The sequence below is a fragment of the Maniola jurtina genome, chromosome 13, assembly GCF_905333055.1.
Source record: "Maniola jurtina chromosome 13, ilManJurt1.1, whole genome shotgun sequence".
NCBI classification, from domain to species: domain Eukaryota; kingdom Metazoa; phylum Arthropoda; class Insecta; order Lepidoptera; family Nymphalidae; genus Maniola; species Maniola jurtina.
In genome coordinates, this window is record NC_060041.1 from 7,556,448 (window position 1) to 7,579,128 (window position 22,681).

At 35.5% G+C, this 22,681-nt stretch overlaps 4 protein-coding genes and 1 long non-coding RNA gene across 5 annotated transcripts; 2 read left to right on the plus strand and 3 right to left on the minus strand.

The window, feature by feature from the left end:
• Positions 1-3,706: 3,706 nt before the first annotated feature.
• On the plus strand, positions 3,707-9,318 carry LOC123870830. The gene is made up of 3 exons (XR_006797156.1): positions 3,707-3,836; positions 7,182-7,184; positions 9,307-9,318. It is a non-coding gene; the product is annotated as an uncharacterized LOC123870830 (long non-coding RNA).
• Positions 3,836-8,490, minus strand: LOC123870815 (aldo-keto reductase AKR2E4-like). Its single transcript, XM_045914269.1, has 8 exons — positions 8,266-8,490; positions 7,577-7,760; positions 6,744-6,917; positions 5,838-5,954; positions 5,356-5,523; positions 4,841-5,044; positions 4,344-4,574; positions 3,836-4,000 (listed from the first exon to the last, which is right to left on the minus strand). The coding sequence occupies exons 2-7, from the start codon at positions 7,649-7,651 to the stop codon at positions 4,395-4,397; spliced, it is 918 nt and encodes a 305-aa protein (XP_045770225.1). The 5' UTR covers positions 7,652-7,760; positions 8,266-8,490; the 3' UTR covers positions 3,836-4,000; positions 4,344-4,394.
• Positions 9,319-9,697: 379 nt separating the features above from the next.
• Positions 9,698-10,513, plus strand: LOC123870823 (ribonuclease P protein subunit p29). Its single transcript, XM_045914284.1, has one exon. It carries the CDS (start codon positions 9,812-9,814, stop codon positions 10,442-10,444), a length of 633 nt encoding a protein of 210 aa, XP_045770240.1. The 5' UTR covers positions 9,698-9,811; the 3' UTR covers positions 10,445-10,513.
• Positions 10,514-11,188: 675 nt separating this feature from the next.
• Positions 11,189-18,249, minus strand: LOC123870805 (asparagine--tRNA ligase, cytoplasmic). The gene is made up of 10 exons (XM_045914258.1): positions 18,062-18,249; positions 16,950-17,297; positions 16,130-16,350; positions 15,527-15,645; positions 14,681-14,854; positions 14,051-14,179; positions 13,438-13,582; positions 12,982-13,086; positions 12,288-12,498; positions 11,189-11,457 (listed from the first exon to the last, which is right to left on the minus strand). The coding sequence occupies exons 1-10, from the start codon at positions 18,087-18,089 to the stop codon at positions 11,273-11,275; spliced, it is 1,665 nt and encodes a 554-aa protein (XP_045770214.1). The 5' UTR covers positions 18,090-18,249; the 3' UTR covers positions 11,189-11,272.
• A 1,165-nt stretch (positions 18,250-19,414) lies between these two features.
• On the minus strand, positions 19,415-21,468 carry LOC123870826 (peritrophin-1-like). Its single transcript, XM_045914288.1, has 2 exons — positions 21,338-21,468; positions 19,415-19,992 (listed from the first exon to the last, which is right to left on the minus strand). Exons 1-2 carry the CDS (start codon positions 21,345-21,347, stop codon positions 19,460-19,462), a joined length of 543 nt encoding a protein of 180 aa, XP_045770244.1. The 5' UTR covers positions 21,348-21,468; the 3' UTR covers positions 19,415-19,459.
• Positions 21,469-22,681: the final 1,213 nt, after the last annotated feature.

Genomic DNA, 22,681 nt, shown 5'->3' on the forward strand with positions numbered 1-22,681 from the left:
AGTTAAAAATTATTTTGCTATAATCCGCCAACAGGATAAATCTGTATGGTCAAACATGCAGTTACAAGTAGATTTATCCTGTTGGCGGATTATAGCAAAATAATTTTTAACTGTTTCTTGCTAAGCTTATTTTTTTATATGGTACAGATAACAGCTCGCGCGAATCGCTAAATGGCAAAAAGTTATAGAGATAATATCTGTACTAAATAGCATTTTAAATATTGTAGCTAATTTCTCTTGCACACATTCTTTAAACTAAATTGACAGGTCTAATCTAGTACTATCCTTTGCGTGGAGCATTATGATAGAGATAGAAATACATATATCTAAACCTGTCATTTTAGAGATTGTGTACAACAGAATTAGCCACATTTTGACATTTTACCAAATGTAAAACGGCCAAATGACAAAAATCACTTAAGAAGCTCTTAAATGCTAGTGCACGTTCAAAGTATTCGGCGGTTATACTAGTTTTTATAGTAAAAGCGGATCACTTTTTACTGCCATACTTATTATTGTTATTGGACTGTTTGTAAAATATGATACAAATCAAGTTTTATAATATTATTGATATATGACTATGATTATTTGAGTACCAAGAAGTTTTTATAGTTGCCATAGTTTTGTTAACAATATTCTACCATGTAAAAACTTGTAGTTTTATATATTTATACTATTTTTTTATTGAAGACGAAAGTAATGTTCCGTACGTACCACTACTAGATAATATTATTATGATTGTAGACTTTAACACTTTGTTGTGAAAAAATACACGTTTAACGGTTAAGTGGTCGACGAAAACTATTAGCTATAATTAAGTAAGCAAATAAGGCATTGTTGCCAATTCTGTTGTTCACAGTCTCTAAACTAAATTGGTATCCCATTTGTAATGGTCCCTGCAGAAAGGGGTAGCACTAAACCTGTCAATTTAAAGATGGTGTTACAACAGAATGAGTCGCACTATTCCCCAAATCTGTAAAATATGAAAAACAATAGATTCTTTTAAATATGACGACTAACGAAACTTCCACAAAATTATTATAAAGGAATCAGAATGCATAAATGTGAATTACACATATAATTTTATGTGACTAATGAGTATGTTATGTAAGTCATAGATCAGTCCTATCCCGCGATAGACTCTAAAATTGTTATTATTATATTCGCTGGATATAACAAGCGATATTTAGACTGCATTTCCACTGAAGCGGAGCGGAGCAGAGACGTTAAAGAGACCAATCAAATTATGAGATTACAAATAGATATGAGAATTACGTCATCGATCAATAATCTTCATGTCTCCCCTCCGCTTTGCTTCAGTGGAAAAAGTACCTACCTTTACAGTTTATTCCATGAACAAAGACCGCTGGGCAACAATGATGTATCGGCGCTTGTATAAGTATATCCATGTACTGCTCTTTACAGCCCGCGAAACGTAAGGTTATCTGCATTTTGGATGAACTCTTATTATGCGGCATTATAGACGCTCTCATTTCATACCGCCAAGTAGATCGATAAATCGCTTACTGCACAGGTACAAAGTCAGCGGTCTTTTTGCGTGAAACGAACTGTTTATCAATGTAATCGAATTTCAATGTGATCCATATCCATTGATTCCAACTATATTGTTAGGATTTTTACATATTAAGGTTTTGTTATATTAGTTGTTGGGCACCACATAGGGTGAACGTTAAAATAAAGTAATCATTTTAGATATTTTTATGTACAAATACATGGGTGATAGTTTAAAATTCACATTATATTTGGATATATTTTTATAGCACTTACACAATAGGAGCTTACTCTTTGTGTTATGAATGTGTTATATTTTATTATTTTAAGTACATTTTATAATATTACGGCCCGGTTTCCACCTAGGCAGAGCGGAGAGAAGATGTGTTTAGTCGACCAAACAGATTTTTAAAAGAAGAAGTGAATAATTATCTCACGTAATCTATTAAAATCTGATTGATCAACTGAACACATCTCCTCTCCGCCCCGCTTAAGTGGAAACTAGCCCTTATTCTATTTTTGAATGGCTTTTGTTTATTGCAAGGTCTTAATTTATTTCCATTATTTGCATTTTCATATTATATTTTCAGAAAGCATTTAATGAACTGTTTATATTTTGATAGATTGAAATTCCATATTTTATTTTTGATAATAGATGACTGATAACTGATAACCTGTAGCATTGAAAATATGTACATATTTGAAGCAGTATAAAAATATTCTTTTTTATATGTTCGTTGTACTCGTTAGCTTATTTATATTATTTAAGTGACAACAAGTGTAAATTATACAATACAACTATAATCTAATCAAAAAGAAAGAGCTGCATGCCCTTAGTTCAATATTTTCATGCACCAAACGAGCTCTGTGCATCAGTTACTGTTCCAATAGAATAATACCAATTCTATAGCTCTGACTTCATTCCAGCTGCCCTAGCACCAATGTTTGACCTTTACAATGTGACAATCGCCATCACGTCTGATTGGCTGGCAATGTATCTAATTCAGTTGTATACAATTTTTAAATGAAACTAAATTGACAGGTCTTTAGTAGGTTTATTGCTAGGTCTTTATACTCTCGCCCGTGGAGATGGCGCCTTAGTGTGGACGCGTCATAACATGTTGAATGTAGTATAGAAGCAGGCGTTATTTTGCGGAAATCCATGACATACAAGGAACCAAAAGCTTAATTTGCTATAATCCGCCAAACCAAAAAAATCTATATGGTGCAACATGCAGCATGCGACATGCACCGCCCGCCCTTCCACTGACAAACATGCAGGAAAAGCCAGCCACCAGCCACACGCACCACCACCACGCAGCACCACACACATCCCGGGTCGCATGCTGCAAGTTGCACCATATAGATATCTTTGGTTTGGCGGATTATAGCTAATTAAGCTTTTGGTTCCTTGTATAATATGTATATGGATTTACAAAATATTATTTTAGAATAATAATCATTTCTTAATTTTGTTGTTAAGTCAAAACCAGCAGCCTCGAAGTAGCTTTTAAGTGTTTCACCAAAAACTATAAGGCGTGTTTTATTTTTTATTTTTAAGTGACTATATGTATTTTTTATTAGTGAGCTGCCTTCAAATAGAAGCGCATCATACAAGCTATCTCTTGTACCAAACATCAACACCGGTTAAAGGGGCAAAAGAAATCAGATGTATAATATTATTTTAGTATAGATTTGAAAAATTATGCGCGTTTTTGATGCGAGCCTCAAAGGCGCAATTAAATTAGATCAATTTGCGTGTACAAGAATATTTTATAAATAAATCATTATGGTATTTAATTAATTTATGTTTAATTTTGGATATAGAATAAGTATGATGTACCTCTAAAAATGATACTGCGTTGTTTAAATAATTTACTTTGATTTTACATTCGTATTTTTATGTTCTTGATATTATATCTTGGGTCATTCCGAATATTAGGTATATTCTCTATGATATGAGTAGGTACCTACTTTTCAATAATTATGTTTCAATAATTTAAAATAGATTTTATTTTTATGTTTTTGGTAAAATAGATTTTTGTGAACAGCAAAACATTGTTTTATTTATCAGGACCAGGCCCCAACGCTACTAATCTGCTATAGTTGTATGGAATATGGATCGAAAAAAAAAACATCCGATTAAGTTGTTTAACAAAACTTTATTAGGTATCGTATCTACCAAATAAAATTGGCATTTTCATTTTATAAAAGGTATTTAAAATAATTGATTTAACATTCTTTATAATCACTATTTCTTTGTCTCATTTACAAAGCGTCCAAATAGAACAAATGTATTCCTAAGCATATGTTTACACGTCAACGTTTACCTTGGGAATACATTTGTTCTATCTGGACGCTTTTTTAACGGACGTTAAAAAGCTCTCGTGTAAATGAGGCCTTATTCTAAGACAGACGTGGAAATATTTTTTTTTTTACATTGATTTGTGTGATCTAAACTACCTACTGGGTTGTGATACTGCAATACATATTCATTCCACAATCAATTTTAGACTTGCCTTTACACAAGTTTAAAAAATCTATTAAAAGTATGCTCCTGAAAAAAGCTTATTATACAATCGAAGATTATGTAAATGACAAAAAAGCTTGGATTTGATGCGCTCCAGCAATACACGGCGCTGCAATTGCTTGTATACAGTATGGCATATTATTGTAAATTGTACATTTGAAAAGAGCAACCGCCGAGTTTCTTGCTGGTTCTTCTCGGTAGGAACAGCATTCCGAACCAGTGGTAGATTATTTTGACGATTCAAAAGCACTTGTAAAAGTTTAATTGAATAAAAATAATTTGAATTTGAATTTGAATTTGAATATGATGTACTCATCTACATCATATGTATTATATACATATGATATATTCACTAAAATGGATAATATGTATATTTTACAAAACTTGTCCCCGGCACGCATCGGTGGTTTATATTATAGCCGTCGACCGTCGCCATTTCCTCATCAGTCAACTCGAAGTCGAAGACGTTTAAATTCTCTTCAATCCGCGATTTTGTAAAGGATTTTGGTATTACTGGAATCTCACGCTGGATCTAAAAAAAATATATTAAGAATGTGATAAGTGTATCAAATAATTCGTAAACTCAAAGGCTGGACAGATACAAAACGCGACGACAGAACAATTAACGATTACGATACGATATTTAATATCCAAAGAACTGTACAATAAGTGCTTCTGCAGAGGGCAACCATAGTGAATGTTGTAGGTAGGTGTTTTAACTTAGTTAAAAAAAATGAACGTTCTCAGTTCTAAGTGGTTTTTTTTTTACGGAAAAGCACTTGTGGTTAACAAACTTACCAAATATCTCAAAGCTATTTGCGCCCGAGTCTTGCCATACTTCTTAGCTATTTCTCCTAATTTTGGATCAGTTTTAATGGCATCTTTTCCTACAAACTCCGGCCTGGCTTCCGATATAAGGCCCAGTGGTGTGTACGCTACAGGTATTACAGAGAGCTTCCTACAAAGATTTACAAGCTGATGCTGGGTTAGCGTTGGATTTATCTGAAAAATATTTGTGGATAAAGTATGTGTGAACTTAAACTACACAACAAAAAAAATTTTTGACAAGCTTAATTTGTCATAGTCCGCCAAAACACAAATCTGCATGGTACAACGTCCAACATGCGATATGCGCCACCCACCCTTCCACTACAAAAAATGCAGGAAAAGCAAGCAACCAAACACAATTGCAAAGTAGGTAGTGTAAGTAAAATTTAAAGCATAACTGAGTAGGTTCCTGCGGTGTTAAAGCAGTGCAGTCCCCACCCCGATTGCCATGTCGACCTGTCGCTTCCTAGGTACTTTTAACTTACCTCTATTTGGTTGACAACAGGTTTAATTACAGCATTATCATATAATTCCTGAATTTGTTTCTCATTAAAATTAGAAACGCCTATAGACTTTGCAAGGCCCAGCTTTACAGTTTCCTCCATACCTTTCCATGTTTCCAGGTAGCTAATTGCTGTATCTACGCCATTTGCCTGCAAAAGTTAAAATAAAAACGTACCTTAGCATAAACATGACCATACCTAAATTAATAATAAGGCCTCATTCGCACGAGAGCTTTTTTAACGCCCGTCGCTTGACACACTTGAGATAACCCTTTACCGACCGAGAGTAAAAAAGATAGTTCTCCACACATAACGTGACAATTTAGAAGGTAACTATGCGATAGATACCTATAGGTACCTACCTACGCTTTAGATAAGTACATCTTACTACTTTTTACATAAGCATAATATAATTAATAAATTTTAAACCAAGTAAGACAAGTACTTTTCATTATTATACGTACATTTACAGAAATGGGCCAATGTATTAAATACAAGTCGATGTAGTCCAATTTCATTTTCCTTAGCGATTCTTTCAGAGTTTCAACTACAGCATCTTGGGCATGATTGTCATTCCAGAGCTGAAAAAAAAAAACCATTAAAAAATGTAAAAAATATTTGCTAGCATCACAAAATTAGAATATTACAGTACAGTTCACTCTATTACAGTCCATGAGTGCTGGTTATACCCAGTGGTTAAAACGTCGACCTCTCATTTGTCAGTCGAGGGTTCCGGGAATCAATGCCGGGCACGCAACTCTCGGAGACGTATCTCAGGGGTTTACTTGGCAATGGATGGCCTACAACACTTTAAAAATATTAAGCTCATTTCTCACTTGGGGATATAAATTCATAGAAATTATAACTATAAACTAACTATGCCTACCTATGGGATATAAATTAAATTAGACATTCAAGGTTATATAATAATTCGCATCGAGGTAAATATTGGTACGAATGTTGGGAACACCAATATAAATTAACTGAGAAAAGTTCCCATTGATCCCAGATTTGCAAAAAATATATATTCAAGGTCAAAGTTCGCAAAAATGGGATTTTTGCATTTTTCAGCTAAATGTTAAGTTTTATCATAAAATAGGCTAGACAAAAATTGTAGATCATATAATTATCTACAAAAATTGTTCTGACACTTATTTCCCATTCCAGTCACCGTTCGTGAGATATCGCGATTCTAAGATTTGAAGGAAAACTTTGAGGCGCGTTCAGTATGACGCGGACGTCAATCGTCATGCCCATTCTTATTAGGATTTCTGTGGTCATGCCGTGAAGATCCTGTCACGCCAATGACTTCTATCGCGCTTGGAGCCTTCCAAAGCCTTTAAACAAAACTAAGTGAACCATTTACTTACCTTATTAGTTACAAATAAATCCTCCCTTTTCACAAGCCCTTCATTAATTTTGTTTGCAATTCCTTCACCAACTTCTACTTCATTTTTGTACGATGATGCCGTGTCTATATGCCTATAACCCAGCTCTATGGCCCATTCCACGGCTTGCCGGAACTGCCCTGGTTCCGCCTTGCGCTAAAGTGCAATTAAAATATCAATAAACCGGTGTTAAGGACTGGGAATCCATATAAATATAGGGTGGGTAGGTACATTTTATCCTGGAAAATCAACCTATGCGTCCTGGAGATTGATACGGGCTACTTTTATCCCGGAAAATCAAAGAGTTCCTATAGGATTTTAAAAACTTAAATACACGCGGACGAAATCGTATCCAGAAGTTATATCCATCCAAAGAATGCAAGCTATCTCTCTACCCATCAAAATCTTTTGATCGGATAGGCTGTGAAAATCTAAGTTCTAACAGACAGACAAAGGAACAGACACGCTTTCGCATTTATAAAATTACTACGTAGATGATGCCCACGACTTCGCGTTTAGGTTTTTCAAAGAGTTCTCACAGGATTTGAGAACTCTGATTTTCTGGGATAAAAAGTAGCCTGACTATGTGTTAATCCAGGATATAGTCTATCTCCGTTCCAAATTTCAGCTAAATTCGACCAGTAGTTTTTGCGTGAAAGAGTAACAAATGGTAACAAACATACACACACACACGCATACATTCACACTTCTTCCACCTTTATAATAAGTGTGAAGTGTGATGTCATAATAGGTAAGTAGGTACCTATCAATGGGGGTGCCTAATTAAAAATGTAAAAGGGAGATGATCTACTTACCGCATAGGTTCCCAATCCCACCATAGGCATCTCATGACCATTATTGAATTTAACATTTTTTACTTTCGAAAACATGATTAATTTTCTACAGATGAATTGTTAAGTATAGGGCTTTTGGATTTCGCTAATCCAAGAGCTTTTTAAAACAGGCAAGTACAGGTAGGTATAAAGAATTTAAAATAACCTGAAATGTTAGGTACTTATTATTACCTACCTAGTACCTACTTTAGTAGGTACAGTCTCAAAATTAGTCAAACTATGGTAGGTAATCTGGTAGATAGGTGAATACTACTTAAATCTACAAAAATAAAAAGTACCTAGGTAGTAAATAAGTACCTAGTTACCTATATATTATTATCTTGTTTATAAATTAGTCATGAACCAGCCAGGTACCTACTTAGATATAGGTAATAATAACAAAATTATGATTTCGAATCTATTTTGAATAAAAATAATATGAAATTCTCAAATATTCCCGAAATAGGTACCGAAGTAGATACCTATCTACTGAAGGTCGATACAAAGTTATTAACTAAGTTACTAACTTAGATAATACCTACACTAGTAAAAAATTGTCAGTCTGTTTTTCCGAACTAATCTTCGAAAGGGCGGATTTTAACAGTGGACTCCAACTGGTATAGTACTTTCCAAGGAGTGATCTGTTTTGTTTTTATCACACGGTTACGTACCTACCTACATAGTAAGTACATATCACAAAATCCTAATTTATTGCCACATACATAGTAAGAAACACACATCACAACTCGGAGTCGGAAGTGTGGAAGAAGGTACCTACAACTTCGACTTACTGCTGATCGTGGCATGGAAAGCTAACACAGCATTGATAAAATCAAAATCGAAATCTGAGGCAACTACTAACTAATGACTACCTACGGTTATCACTTATCAATAACCAATAAAGTGACCAGTGACATAAAGATAGCAAAATTCTTAATAATAATAATATCTTGATCATAAGCTGACTACACACGTGCAGTTATAACTGATGATGAGTGATGACAATTTTTACTCAATTGAACAGTCGACGAGCTGTTCAGTTAACATTTAACTAACTAGTACATAATATTTTATTGCAAAACTGTTAGTAACTGAGAACTGAATTAAACCAAAGAAGGAAGTTCAAGGCATCAAGTTACCAATATTATCTGTAGGTACATATGTACTGAATGGTCAGTTGATGGTCAGATACAGTCAGATAAAGCCTAAAAGCTGCACGTCTATAGCAGCCTTATGGAGCACCACAGATTAAAATCAAATAAAAAAAATTGTGATGGTGACAACTGACAGCAATAACTGTAGGTAATGAACTAGGTATTGTCTTTTGTACAGTGCGACAAGGATCTTTTGGCGCGTGGCCAAAATCGGAACTAACGCCGCCATCTTGTGAAGTGTCACGCTGTCCTCTTCGAAATGGTGTTGCTGAGTAAAAAATTTGAATTTCACTGTTTTTTTTTTAAATATTAGATCTATTCTATTACATATACCTACATAACTCCACGATATATAAATATAACATAACTGTGTCTACATTTTATAGCTATATTCTCACTAAGCTGTATTTGAGCAGACAAACATGATAGATTGGAAGTCCATGGCCTATCAATGGTTTTTATTATTTTTCCCCTATGTCAAAACAGGGACAGCTTTCTCAATTTCTCATTTAGGTAAAATTAATACAGTAAATCACACTAATATTATAAAGGAGAAAGTTTGTATGTGTGTGTGTGTATGTGTGTGTGTGTGTGTGTGTGTATGTTTGTTACTCCTTCACGCAAAAACTACTGGACGGATTGGGCTGAAATTTAGAATGGAGATAGATTATACCCTGGATTAGCACATAGGCTACTTTTTATCCCGGAAAATCAAAGAGTTCCCACGGGAATTTAAAAAACCTTCATCCACGCGAACGAAGTCGCGGGCATCGGCTAGTACTTAATAAATTAAAACTTACTCGATTTTCAATATATTCCTGAAAATTTAGGAAATTTTAAATGCTTGTAGTTTTTGCTCTACAACTACGCCACCCTGTCAATCCTGTCATTGTCATTCAAATTCTTGTCAAAAACTCAAACCTGAGTGTACATAAACAATACCTACAATTTTTTTTCTGCGGTCATTTCATGTGCATTTGATCGCTGTTTTTATTTTATTGTTTTTATTTTTCAAAATCTTAATTATAATTATAGACTTACAAATCACCTCATATCAAGAAATATGTCATCTCTCGAAACGATCAAAGATGAAGCTTCGGTTTCAGTTATAAAGTTCCTGAAAGCGAATGTCCCAAAGAGTGACCATGATAAAATAGAAAATGAGTTGAAGAAAGACTTTTTACTAGCTAAAAAAAGAAGTAAAGAGCAAAAGGTGAAACAGAAACGAAAAAAGTCTCATATCCTAACAAGGAAAGAGAAGAAAACCCTTGGTTTTTATACTATTCCAAGAAACAGTATTAAGTATAGTGATGTGATGCCTTTAAATCACATTTGGTCTGATTATATCAGTCAAATTACAGAGTTAGACAAGTTTACACCAGATAGTGCTAGCAAAGGTTGGGAACAGTTTACACAAACTATATATAAAGCCGATTTTCATGGCAGTATGATACAAGTTGTGCGTTCAAAGTGTCCTAGCTATGTTGGTAAAAAAGGTATATGTATTATGGACACAAAAAACACCTTTAAGATTGTATCAATAAACAATCAAGTGACTACATTACCTAAGAAAGACTGTGTTTTTGAAATGTATGTAAGAGATATAAAAATATGTGTTTTCGGTAAACATTTGTGTGTTAGACCTGCAGAGCGATCAACTAAGAAAGTGAAGAGCTGTTTGCATCCTGACTTATAAATAAACTTCATTAAGTAAATAACTTTAAGTGTAGCACATAACTCTCAGGGTTTACCTAATATCATATATCAGGGTTGGATCTTATAATAGATTAAATTGACAAATCACAGAGCTCTTGCATCATCACACCCTCCACTATAACCCGTGCGCATTAACATGGCACCTGGCTCGAACATAATCCCTCCTCCCACTTCCAAGCGCGATGTCCCGCTCTCGCCGTGCCGCCGCGCCGTGCGAGACCAGTAGCGGCACGGCGAGAGCGGGGCATCGCGCGGGGAAGTGGGAGGAGGGATTATGTTCGAGCCAGGTGCCATGTTAATGCGCACGGGTTGTACCACAGGACCTAAACCTTAACCTACTCACTTATGTGTTGTGCCTGTTATATTGTATTTAAATGAAAAGATGTTTTGATTAAAATACAAGATAGAGTTGTAGTAATGGGATTTATTCAAAATAAACAATAATTATTTAGTATACATGTAGTTTATGTTAAATATACAGTTGATTCATCCTATGGCTCAGTATTTGAGCAGTTGCTGCATGCAACTAAAATATCTGACTTTTGCTTACAGACCTTGAAGAACTGAAATCATGAATATTATGCCATCTGCCTAGCTACTGTAAAATTTGAATTATTACATAAAAACGAACATATATCAACTAATATTTCCTTAAATTAATTTATAACAACTTGTATGATGAAATGCAGCTGTAAATGCTTAGATCTGAATAAAAATAATAATCTACAAACAAAAAGTATATTTTCATCTCAGCAAAATTATAAAAAATAAATAAAGAAACAAAAGATTCTTAAGAAGTTTATTCACTTTAAGGAGTACACCGCTCCAAGAAACGTGGGTAGAGACACACTTCACGAATGTGGTATCTATCTAGAAGCCAGCAAAGGAATCGTTCCAAGCCAAGTCCATATCCACCATGAGGCACGGAACCAAATTTACGTTGATCAGTATACCAGTAGTATGGAGTAGGGTCAATTCCCTCGCGCTTGTATCCTGTAAAAGAGTTTGGTATCTTGTTAAAATGTTCCCTTAAACAATATGTAAATAATAATAAAAGAATATAGCTAAAGATCTAGAAATGTCCCAGATACAGAATTGTAGATAAATAGATTTATATAGATAAGAACCGGTCAAGTGCGAGTCTGACCTCGCCCTTTTAGGGTTCCATAAATAATTATGAATATCATATTTTAGGTTTGAAAAGAATATTTATTTTTCGCACTAGAACATCATTATAAACTGTCAAGCATTTTTATACATGCAAAGAGAATTTACTAACATGATTTGAGAGATTCATAAGTGTAATAAACAAAGCGAAAGTAGAATGTGCAATGTGAGAAAGATGTCTGAACATGTACTGTATTTTCCCACAGCACGGAAGCAAGAGGTTGACTGATGAACTAATAGTGCAGTCTTAGTATTGGACTAACAAACCTCACGGTTGTTTCTTACTTGGTACCAGCAAATCCTACTTAATATTATAAATGCGAAAGTTTGTATGGATGGATGTTTGTTACTCTTTCACTCAAAAACTACTGGACGGATTTGGTTAAAATTTGGAATGGGGATAGATTATACCCTGGATTAACACATAGGCTACTTTTTATCCCAGAAAACCAATGAGTTCCCATGGAATTTTTAAAACCTATATCCACGGGAATGAAGTGGACATCAGCTAGTAGGTAGATAAATCACCCACTACCAGTGTCAAGATCAGTTTTTTACATGACAATGTATAATCGCATTCTAATTATTACTATGCCTTTATTCAGTTGGGATGTTCTTATTTATTAGGTTAGAAGAGCGTTTGTGATCAAAGTTACCTTCCAACAGTTCTTCGTGATCCCATATCCTCATGGATCCACCGACAATTTCCCCAACGCCCGGCATCAGCACATCAACGGACTCGGTAAGGCGCCGGTCCTCGGGGCAGCGCGGCATATAAAACGACTTGATCTCTGCTGGAAACTTGCACAACAGAATTGGAACTCCAATTGCATCTGTCATCTTCCGTTCAGGGCCTTCCGGAATATCCTAAGATGTAACGTGTTTTAATGTTTAATGAAACAAAGAAAGATAATATTCAGGGACTACTAAAATTGTACAATAATTGTCTTGGTAGAAATTAGTTATTATTTCATACTAACAAGAGATTTTTCATCACAAAACTAATATTATAAATGCGACTCCTCATATGTTTAACTGATTTTTGACAAAAGGTACAAAAATAACTTCGATCCCAGGGATGGACATAAGTTACTTTTTATTCTGGAAAATTATAAAGTTCCAACAGGATTTTTCAGAAATATAAATCCACATGGATGAAATCATAGGCATCATATATTTGGTTGGAGATAGTTTACACCTTGGGATGAATATAGGTTACTTTTTATCCCAAAAATGCAAAGAATTCCTACAAGGTTTTCAAAAACCTAAATCCATGTGGATGAAATCCTGGGGATCATCCAGCTATGATGATGATGATAATCATTATGATCTTGCAAATTGCAAACTTACATCTCCAAATTCATAGAAAGATCCATCATCTTTCGTGATGTTGTTTTCTCTCAGGTATTCAATGGCCTCGATGTAGGTCATCCGCTTGAATGGCTTTTGTGGTGGCTGTCAAAATAGTAGAAATGATAAAATTGTTCATTCAGACGATAGCACTTTATAACAACAGTAATAATATATTTTAGACTGGAACCAAAAACTTCGAAAGAATAAAATTATCAGGAAGGGAAGGGAAAGCGCACAGTGAAATTTCACAGCGCGATTTTTCAACAATTCTTACATAGTAATTATATGAAGCCGTCCGCGCGTATTTTATTCACCAGTTCGTGCGGTTTACAATTTCCATGTGTCAGAATTTTGCGGGTAAAATTACGCGGTGAAAATTCGCTGTGCAGGCTTACCCTAGGCCCTATCCCTTTAGATAAGCTGGAATATTGTAGCACTCTTAAAAGTTGTTACCTTAAACTTAGGGTTCAGTTCATACACAAGATGGCCTTCAGGCGAAGCCAGCACCCTGTCCACTACATCCACCACCATGTCCTCGATTCTGTCCAGCAACTCCTCGAATGTGATGAAAGCAAATTCTCCTTCCACGTGGCTGTACCTGATATATAAAAACATCGGTCAAGTGCGAGCCGCTCGCATACGAAAGATTCCGTATTATCGTACAAGAAATAACTTTTTAATTTTCTTTAAAATTTCAAAGCGGATTGGAAGGCAAGAAGACATGATTTTATTAAAACAGCTGTTTTTTTTTATTATTTGAATACGAAAATTTCCGAATATTTGCAAGCCCTAATAGAAATACACAATCAGCTCTCTATTACGGTTCACGAGTTACAGCCCGCTGACGGACGGACAGAAGAGTCTTAGTAATAAGGTCTATCAATTAGCATCCATCATGTACGGAACCCTAACGAGCTACAGTGCGCGCTTGGGATCGAACCCTCGAACTCCCCAATAAGAAGCGGACGTTTTAACCCTAGGCTATCATGGCTCTCGTACAAGACAGACTTTCGCATTAATAATATTAGCACGGACATATGTACATATAACATTAGGGTATACTCACTCAGCAAGATGCCTCCTAGTTCGCGACTGCTCCGCGCGATACGACTGCGCGATGCAGTACACATCCCCGAGCGCTGCCAGGCAGGTCTCAAGGTACAACTGCGAGCTCTGGGTGAGGTACGCTTGTTCTCTGTTCATAAATGGAATACCAAGTTTAATGATTTTCTAACAGGTCTAAGCCAAAATGCACAAGCAAGTCTCTCCACAAGTCACTGGTTGTAAAAAATGTAATGTCAAATGAGGTATGGGTTTAATATATGCCTTCCAAGTTCATTCGCTTCCACCTTTTTTTGTGTGGAGGAGGAAAATCCTTATGGATACCGTCTGGCATGCCCGACTCCACTGCAGGTGTTTCAGTGACCTACAGACTAAAAACCACCTCCTCTTCGACGTCTCCATTCACGGCTTCCCGGTATTGCACAAAGCATTGCATCAGGAAGGCATCTGTTTTTTAGTGTCTTTGTCTCACCCATTCATCATCTCGCGTTTTTATGATGTGTTTGATATATGATAAACTTAGCGTACTTTTCCCGTTCTTCCTCCTCCGCTGCCAACTTAGATTGCATCATCTCTTACCACCAGGTGAGATCACAGACGAAGGTTAATTTGCAACATAATCAAAAGATCTTACCCAAAGAAGTCAAACTTGAATAGAGTAGAGCCTCCCTCGCACTGAGTCTGTACGAGCGTCGGTGGCTGCACCTCTGTGTAGTGACGAGATGCGAAGTGTTCCCGGAAGGCCTGAGTGACGACTGCACGCATCCTCAGAACCTTCGTAGTGTTCTCGCCGCGAATCATTATGTGCCTGGAATACAATAACAACTTACTATCGAATCTAGACTCAAATCTATATGACTTGGCTCAGGCGTAGTTAAAACTAAACAGATAATATATACCTATTCTTTTTCTGGCATAAAATCCAGATTTTATGCCAGAAAAAGCCAGTGTTTATAGGTATATTTATTATATAAAACTGTCTCATTTTATCTTTAAGTAAAATCTGACCAAAGTCAATATTTGCACTAACCAGTGTAAAGATCTCAGCCTAGTGTATTTCGAAAATTCTGTCTAATTTTGTATGACTCTATAATTTTACAAGCTATTGCTTCTACCCCGGATCATCGTTGTATAACCGGGGTGCCGGTAGTAGATACCATAATTTTGTAAAAATCGGGTAAACAGATGGATCGTCAAGAGTTAGCAGACAGAAAGACAAACACACTCCTGCATTTATAATATTAGTATAATATGGATATTAAATTATTATATTTATAATATTAGTATAATATGGATATTAAAGCTTTTATATAAGATTTTTTTTTTCTGAAATTTCAGGTTTAAGAGAGAAAATAAATAACAGATAGGAGTAGGAATACTGTTGTTTGCCGCGCGGGACGAACAGTTAAGAGCGATTTTCGACTTTACGCAGGATGTTCGAAAAATAACGAGAACAACTTAGTAATTTTTCGTTGCCTACCTGTTATCCAACTGGACGTCGGGAAGAGCATCTTCGTTCAGAATGGCGTCCGCACCGCCGGGTGGGGCCAATCCGATGAGCTCCCAGTAATCTACTGTCAGCTCATGCCCACCTGGTGCCTTGGAATTGACAATACAAATTCAACTTGATTAAAAATGCACACAAAGAATCAAACCTTAATTTGCTATAATCTGCTAAAAAAGGCCAATCTGTATGGTACAACATGCAGCACCACACAAATCTACCAGAACACACTCGATGCACTAAAAAACTATATATTTCAAAAAAAAATCAAAATTCAAAATGTTTTTATTCAATTAAACTTTTACAAGTGCTTTTGAATCGTCAAAAATATCTACCACTGGTTCGGAATGCCGTTCCTACTGAGAAGAACCAGCAAGAAACAATATAATTTTATTACATAGGTATCTATAGTGTTTTCCTACTCTTTAAGGTTTCTTAATTTATTTTAGCGATCTATGGCATTCGTGGCAAGATATCAAGAGACGCAAAGTTCGAATTCTACTGGTAAATGGTTAATTTTTGATATGAATTTTAAAAAAATGTTTCAGCTCAATACCTACTGTTTCTTAAGATACTTACGATTTTTCCCTCAGGCACAACTTCAAGCTTTCCATACAAAATAACAGATGATTCCGTGGAGAGTACCAGTGCATTGTACGTTTGGCAGAGAATGCCATGTAGAACACACTGCAGATAGCCAGTACCGTCTCGTAATGTTAGAAACGCTAGAGCTTTGCCTTGACGCCGCAGCCTGTGCACCCAACCGCGTACACATATCCTTTCACCACGGTTTTCGCCAGCTTAAATATTAAAGGGAAAAGTGTGTCAGAAAGTTAAAAAAAAAATGTAGAAAAAATCTTATAAAAGGAAAAATAATTCAATTATATGCACAAATAGGTTTTCAGTTGGGTAAGTTGGTGTATATTCCTAAAAGTTTTGTTGACATAACTTTCAGGTTGTATAAATTCACCGTAAACTAAGATCTCGAAAACAATTATGTTATTAGATTAGAATTCTTTATATCTAATGTTTTATTTTTGGGAAATAAACTCTATTTAAACCTAAAAATATTGCTACTGTAATAGACCATACGTTTACGGTTTGGTCTGTTCTTCAAATCTTATAAAACACATGTGCATGACACATTCCTGCAGTCTTGTTGCATCAAGATGATGCTACAAGCTATCTATAAAATACCTATACTTAAATGTATAACTATCATCTAATTTCCTACAACTGTTCCAAATTAAACAAAAACAGAGTAATATCATAAATCTGAATTGATTATATGCCAGTGTTACTTATTATATTAAATATGATTATAGCATAAAGGTTTTTTAACAATAATTTGTGCTATGAAAAAAAGACTTAAGTAAAATCAATTCAATTTTCAACTTACCACCCAATATCTTTACAGTCTTAGCTTTGGGTAGAGAGGGATCCTGTTCTAAGACAATCTTTTTTGCTTCTTCTAAGTTCTGCACTCTCTTTTCATCTTTCTCCTCCTCCCCCTTGGCTTTATCAGCAGCTTTGTAGTTTTCCCTCACCCAGATTTTCTGAATCTTCTTCAACTGAGATTTAGCAGCTACATCATAAACTTTGCTATCGTCTTTGGAATCAACGTATATGGTTGGGAATGGTTCCTTGCCTGCATGACGCATAGCTTGTAAAATAGTTTTAAAAGGTTTTTCTGATGATCCATCTCCAGTCTCATCACTCCCATTTTTTTCAGATGTGTACAGCTCTTCTATAAAAAGAGATTTTTTTAAGCATTCAAGTGCTTTTTAATTGTGAAGTGAAGCTACCACAGCTTAAGAATGCCATTTCTACTGCGACAAATCAATAAGAAACTAGGCAGTTACTCTTTTTATATATTTAATAATTTATAATATTATGCAGTAATTGCATTTCTGCATATCGCTGGAGCGAGCTAGTAGTTAAATCTACACTGATTATTATCATTTATATCCTTATAATCTTAGACATTTATAATAAAACACTGTAGATAGACAACACTTGTTAAATTAATTGAAGAATACTGTTCAAATCTTATTAAATTAACAAGCTTTTTAACTATACTAGAGTGGATGTCCAAAGGTTTTAAGGGAAATAATTAGGTGTGGGTATAAACTATAAAGGATACATAAGGTTTGCAGTGTATCTGCTCAGACAAGACCCACAACAAGATATAAGAAGCTAGTCATCTTGGTCATGAAAATATAACATTATGAATGAAGCCTTTACAATCTGTCGTAAAAAGAGAAGGGGGAATTCGAGGAATTTGAAAAACAGCTGGGTCCCTCAATACGCAAGCGTATTGCCAATTGCGTCAAATAAGCTGTATTCGTATTTTAATAATTTATGAAGAAACAAAATTAACATTCAACTTTTGATTGTGCTCAAACTTTGGATGAAGATGTTAATTACTCGGTTGTAAATTAATTATCATATAAATTATAAAATCTAAATCGATATAAAAAAAGACTAGGTTAGTAAAAATATCTTACTCACCTATGGAGAGCTTTTCGATGTCTGGCATTGTTAACAATTACACTACAGTACTTAAAAATTCACTACGAAATAATAATGATTACGATAATCAATAATGTATTAAATAAAGGGCACTAATCTTCTGCCCACGATTTAGGAAATTATAAAAAGCCGATGAGTGATACCGACACGCCGACAGTAAACTTTGACAGTTGACACTTGGCAGCTGTGAGCTGTTAGTTGACACTTGACGTTGACAGTAGGCTTGTTAAAAAAAATATCGTTAGGTCGATATTTTATTTGGCGATTTATACACTTTTTCGATGTATCGATATAAAATATCAAGTATCGAAAATAATATAAAATAAAAACCTTTTTTTTCCATTATGTAGTATCGTTAGTATGGTAGTAATAAATACTGCTGTTGCCACTAATCTAAACCATGTAGTATGTACCTACTTATTTAGAGTGGTAAAAAAGTACGTCATCCATGGGCGATAGCCCAGGGCGCCGTAGCTAGAGTTGAATTTAAGGTGCATGACACGGGTCTGCCCGCGAAATTCAATTTGGCTTTTTTTTTTGCAAAAAATTCACAAGTTTATATAAAAATCTTTATTTGAATTAAAATGCCATAAGCCTACTTTGTCGTATACAAATTGCGAAAAACCAAATTAAATTTGAATTTCGCGGGCAGACCTGTGTCATGTACCTTAAGGTACCTACTAAGGCAGCGGTGGTCATAGGTACCTACCTACCTACTTACTACCTATAACCACCGCTTTGGGCCGGAGCACCCCAAGTACCAACTCCTTCCATTTGATCGGATCCAAAGGCGGGCTGTTCGACTTGTGGACGATCCTAACTTGCTCGTTGAAAAGCCTGGAGCACCGCAAAGATGTAAACACTCTTTGCGTGTTCTATCGCCTTTATAATAGAGAGTGCTCTAATGAGCTGTTTGACTTCAATCCATCTTCCTGCGGTGCGGATGTAGAAAATTTCACCCTCACCACCTGGGTGCCTGGTACACTTTTACTGTCCGTTGCACCAGATCCTTTTTTCCACGCACTTGCTGTGGATACTGTGGAATCACTCTCATCGGCGGTGTTCCCACTAGATTACAACATGGGGTTACTCAAGGGGCGGACCAAGAAATTCCTAAAGGCCGACAACGCATTGGCGGTTCTTCTAGTGCTGCAAATGTTCATGGGCGGCGGTAATCACTTAACATCAAGTGACGCGCTGCTTGTTAGCTCGCTACTTTTTACTAAAAAAAAAAAATATGCTTGCTCTCGTTATCTAGGTACCTACGATAAATAAAACAATTTTATTTTAAAGGTTAACACTTTCGTTTATTGAACAAAATATACTTAGTTAGTTAGTATAATTTTTTTTCCAAAAGTTGAAAGGAAGCTTAGTTCTTCATTTTTCTGGCATTTCTGGGCTTTCATTTTCTTTTGCCTTCAATCGTTCTCCACAGTCGACCTTGCTCTCATAATCGCAAAGCTGGGACTCGGTGTTAAATAGAAGGGGATCAGGGCATTCGATTTCAATCGGTACTCCAAGGGCACACATGTATAACCGGTTACAATATTCATGCGGGACTAGCAATCCATCAGAGCCGGTACGAGCGCAGATAGTGGCTGGATCAGCATCTCCAGATTCAGTGATTGGGTTTGTTGTGTCTGGGGCATTCGTTGATACTCTGTTTTCGCACTGCACTTGGTTTGGCCAGTCACATACATTTTCATTCATGTTGAACATCAGTTTATCTGGGCATTTAAATTCGATCCGCTCACCATTAGAACATTTGTAAAATTTATTGCAATCTTCGTGGGGCATGATTTTATAAACCTGGTTATTTACAGGACACCCGTTTTCAAACAGTTCTATTTCAGCGCTTTCCCCGTCGCCTAAAGCTATGGCGACTACGCTGAACAGAATAACGCTTGCAACTGAAAAAAAATGAAACAAAGATTTAGATTAGAAAAAATGTTTGGTTAGCGGACAATGAATCGCCAAATACGCATGTAGTTTATGAATAATTGCATAAATTGTATCGCTAATGCCTATATAGTTTACTAGCTGACGCCCGCGACTTCGTTCGCGTGGATTTAGGTTTTTCGAAATCCCGTGGGAACTCTTTGGTTTTCTGGGATAAAAAGCCTATATGCTAATCCAGGATATTATCTATCTCCATTCCGAATTTCAGCCAAATCCGTTCAGTAGTTTTTGCGTGAAGGAGTAATAAACATACACACACACACACACACACACACACACACACACACGAAAACAACACATACAAACTTTCGCCCTTATAATATTAGTGTGATGTGATAGTGTGATAGTAGGAGATGACTGGATAGACTGGAAGGATAGGTAAGTATTTCATAGTGCACGGAACAGCTTTCATAATAAAATGCTAACTAGCTAGCCGTGACCGAAACATAACTAAAGACTAAAGACTAATGACTAAAGTAAAGGTAGAGCCAATTTAAACTTCACAGCCACCGTAAATCTAACCCGGGAGCTCTGAATAACAAGGTCCCATGGCGCATTCCTCTTCAATCTTCAAAATTTTTATCGATTTATCAGGTATCTATCTAGATACACGGGTAGTGACAAGGGAATAAAGTGAAAATATTTTCTGAGAAAAATAAAGTATACCACTGCGATTAACAAGTACTACTCGTAAGTAGGTAGTATAATATGGCTGTATAGGATCGTATTGTTGATCATCTATCTAGGGTCTACTATCTTGGATTTGAAAACGGATTTTCATAATTATAAATAGGTAGGTTTATCACCCCAATAGCTTTGAAAATGTCTTCTGACGATTGACCTGATGTCCACGATTTTAGATTTGAAATTACCTAGTCATTTTTAGGTTTCCCTGCCTCAAAAAAAAGGAACTCTTATAGGATTACTTCGTTCTCTGTCTGTCTATCGTGTCTGTCAAGAAACCTATAGAGTACTTCCCGTTGACCTAGAATCATGAAATTTTGCAGATAGCCTGGTCTTATAGCACAAGTATAAAGGGAAAAATCTGAAAACCACGAATTTGTGGTTCCATAAAAAAATTAAAGGTTTATGTTGCGGAAATAATTAGTTTACTAAATCAAATCAAGATGGCGCTGTACGGCATTAACTTGCGTTAGATATATCTTACTGGTTTGAGATAGACCGTACGATAGTGCAGACACCCCGAAAAACATTGTAAACACAGAATACCAAAATAACTTCAAAATTACTCTCACATTTTTTCAAATAAAAATAATTATAAATAAGAATCTTTACCTTTTATCATTTTGATCGTTTTCACTTCTCTATGAGTACCTACTTAATGGACCAAGCAAAAAAATTGCAAAGTATTTATATACTGTTCGAAGAACATGTAGATAGATAGGTAGGTACCTATTACCAACCTACCTATCAGTTTGTCATATACCTAATATCTAAAGGTACAAGGTAGGTATTAGATAAAAAAACATAAAAGTTAATCGAAAACTTGTATTACATTAGATACTTAGTACTTTAAAACGTTAAACTAGTTCTTAGATTAAATTTGTAACATACTATGTACGTCTTGTCTTTTCTATGTAAACGCATGACTAAGGTAGGTATATGTAAAATAAAATGATAAATACTTAGATAAAGTAGAGTTTATTCTAATTAATAAAAATTTAGATAGATACAGTTTTTACATCCTCCAACTAAGTATGCGTCATTGATGATCATTCTTAAAATCCACCAAAGTAATAGGACATCTACCTATATAAATTCACTCGATTAAATAATAGCAGATAAGACTAAGATTAAAATTTAGTAGATCAATGCTATTTGGCTCTTTTCAGAATCAGCTATGAAGAGCGATTCACTCAGAGAATGACTGCAAAAGTTGATACGCATTTATATACGCAAGTATATAATAATACTAAGTAGGTATGTTCCTACTTTCCACACAGGAATTGAAATATGTCATTTAAATATATCTACCACCGAACCCGTGGTAGATATTTAAATTATATTGGTCCAAGTACCCACTGCCACCAGAAGTTCCTTATTTATCTGAGAAACAAAATGTGTGGGATAGAGTAGGTAGAGCTTGTCTAACCTAGTGCTAGTGTGTAACTACGCATGTTTGCTAGCTAGATATCAATAATGCTAAATGCACGTAAAAACATTACTCACTTTTCTTAAATCTGAGTACTGATTTTTATGTATATTTCCTGAGTATTATAATAATAAAAAAACCGGCCAAGTGCGAGACAGACTCGCGCACCGAGGGTTCCGTACTCGTGTATTTTTTCCGACATTTTGCACGATAAATCAAAAACTATTATCATGAGTGCAGTCACGGGTGTCTGCTAACTCAGTTTTAGGTTCAATAAAGTAAACATCGGTAAATATTTTTCCTTTGTTTGTTGGACATGTAATTATTACTACATTAGGGCAGTGACGGACTAAAGAGTCGGTCGATGGTCCGTCTTGGGCTTCGGGTTTAGGAGGCCTCCAAAAGAGTTGAAATCATTTTACTGAAATGATTTTTGCGGATTGGCAGACTTCACACACCGTGAGGCCATTATGGAGAACTCTCAGGCACGCAGGTTTCGATGTTTTTAATACAACCATGATATTTGA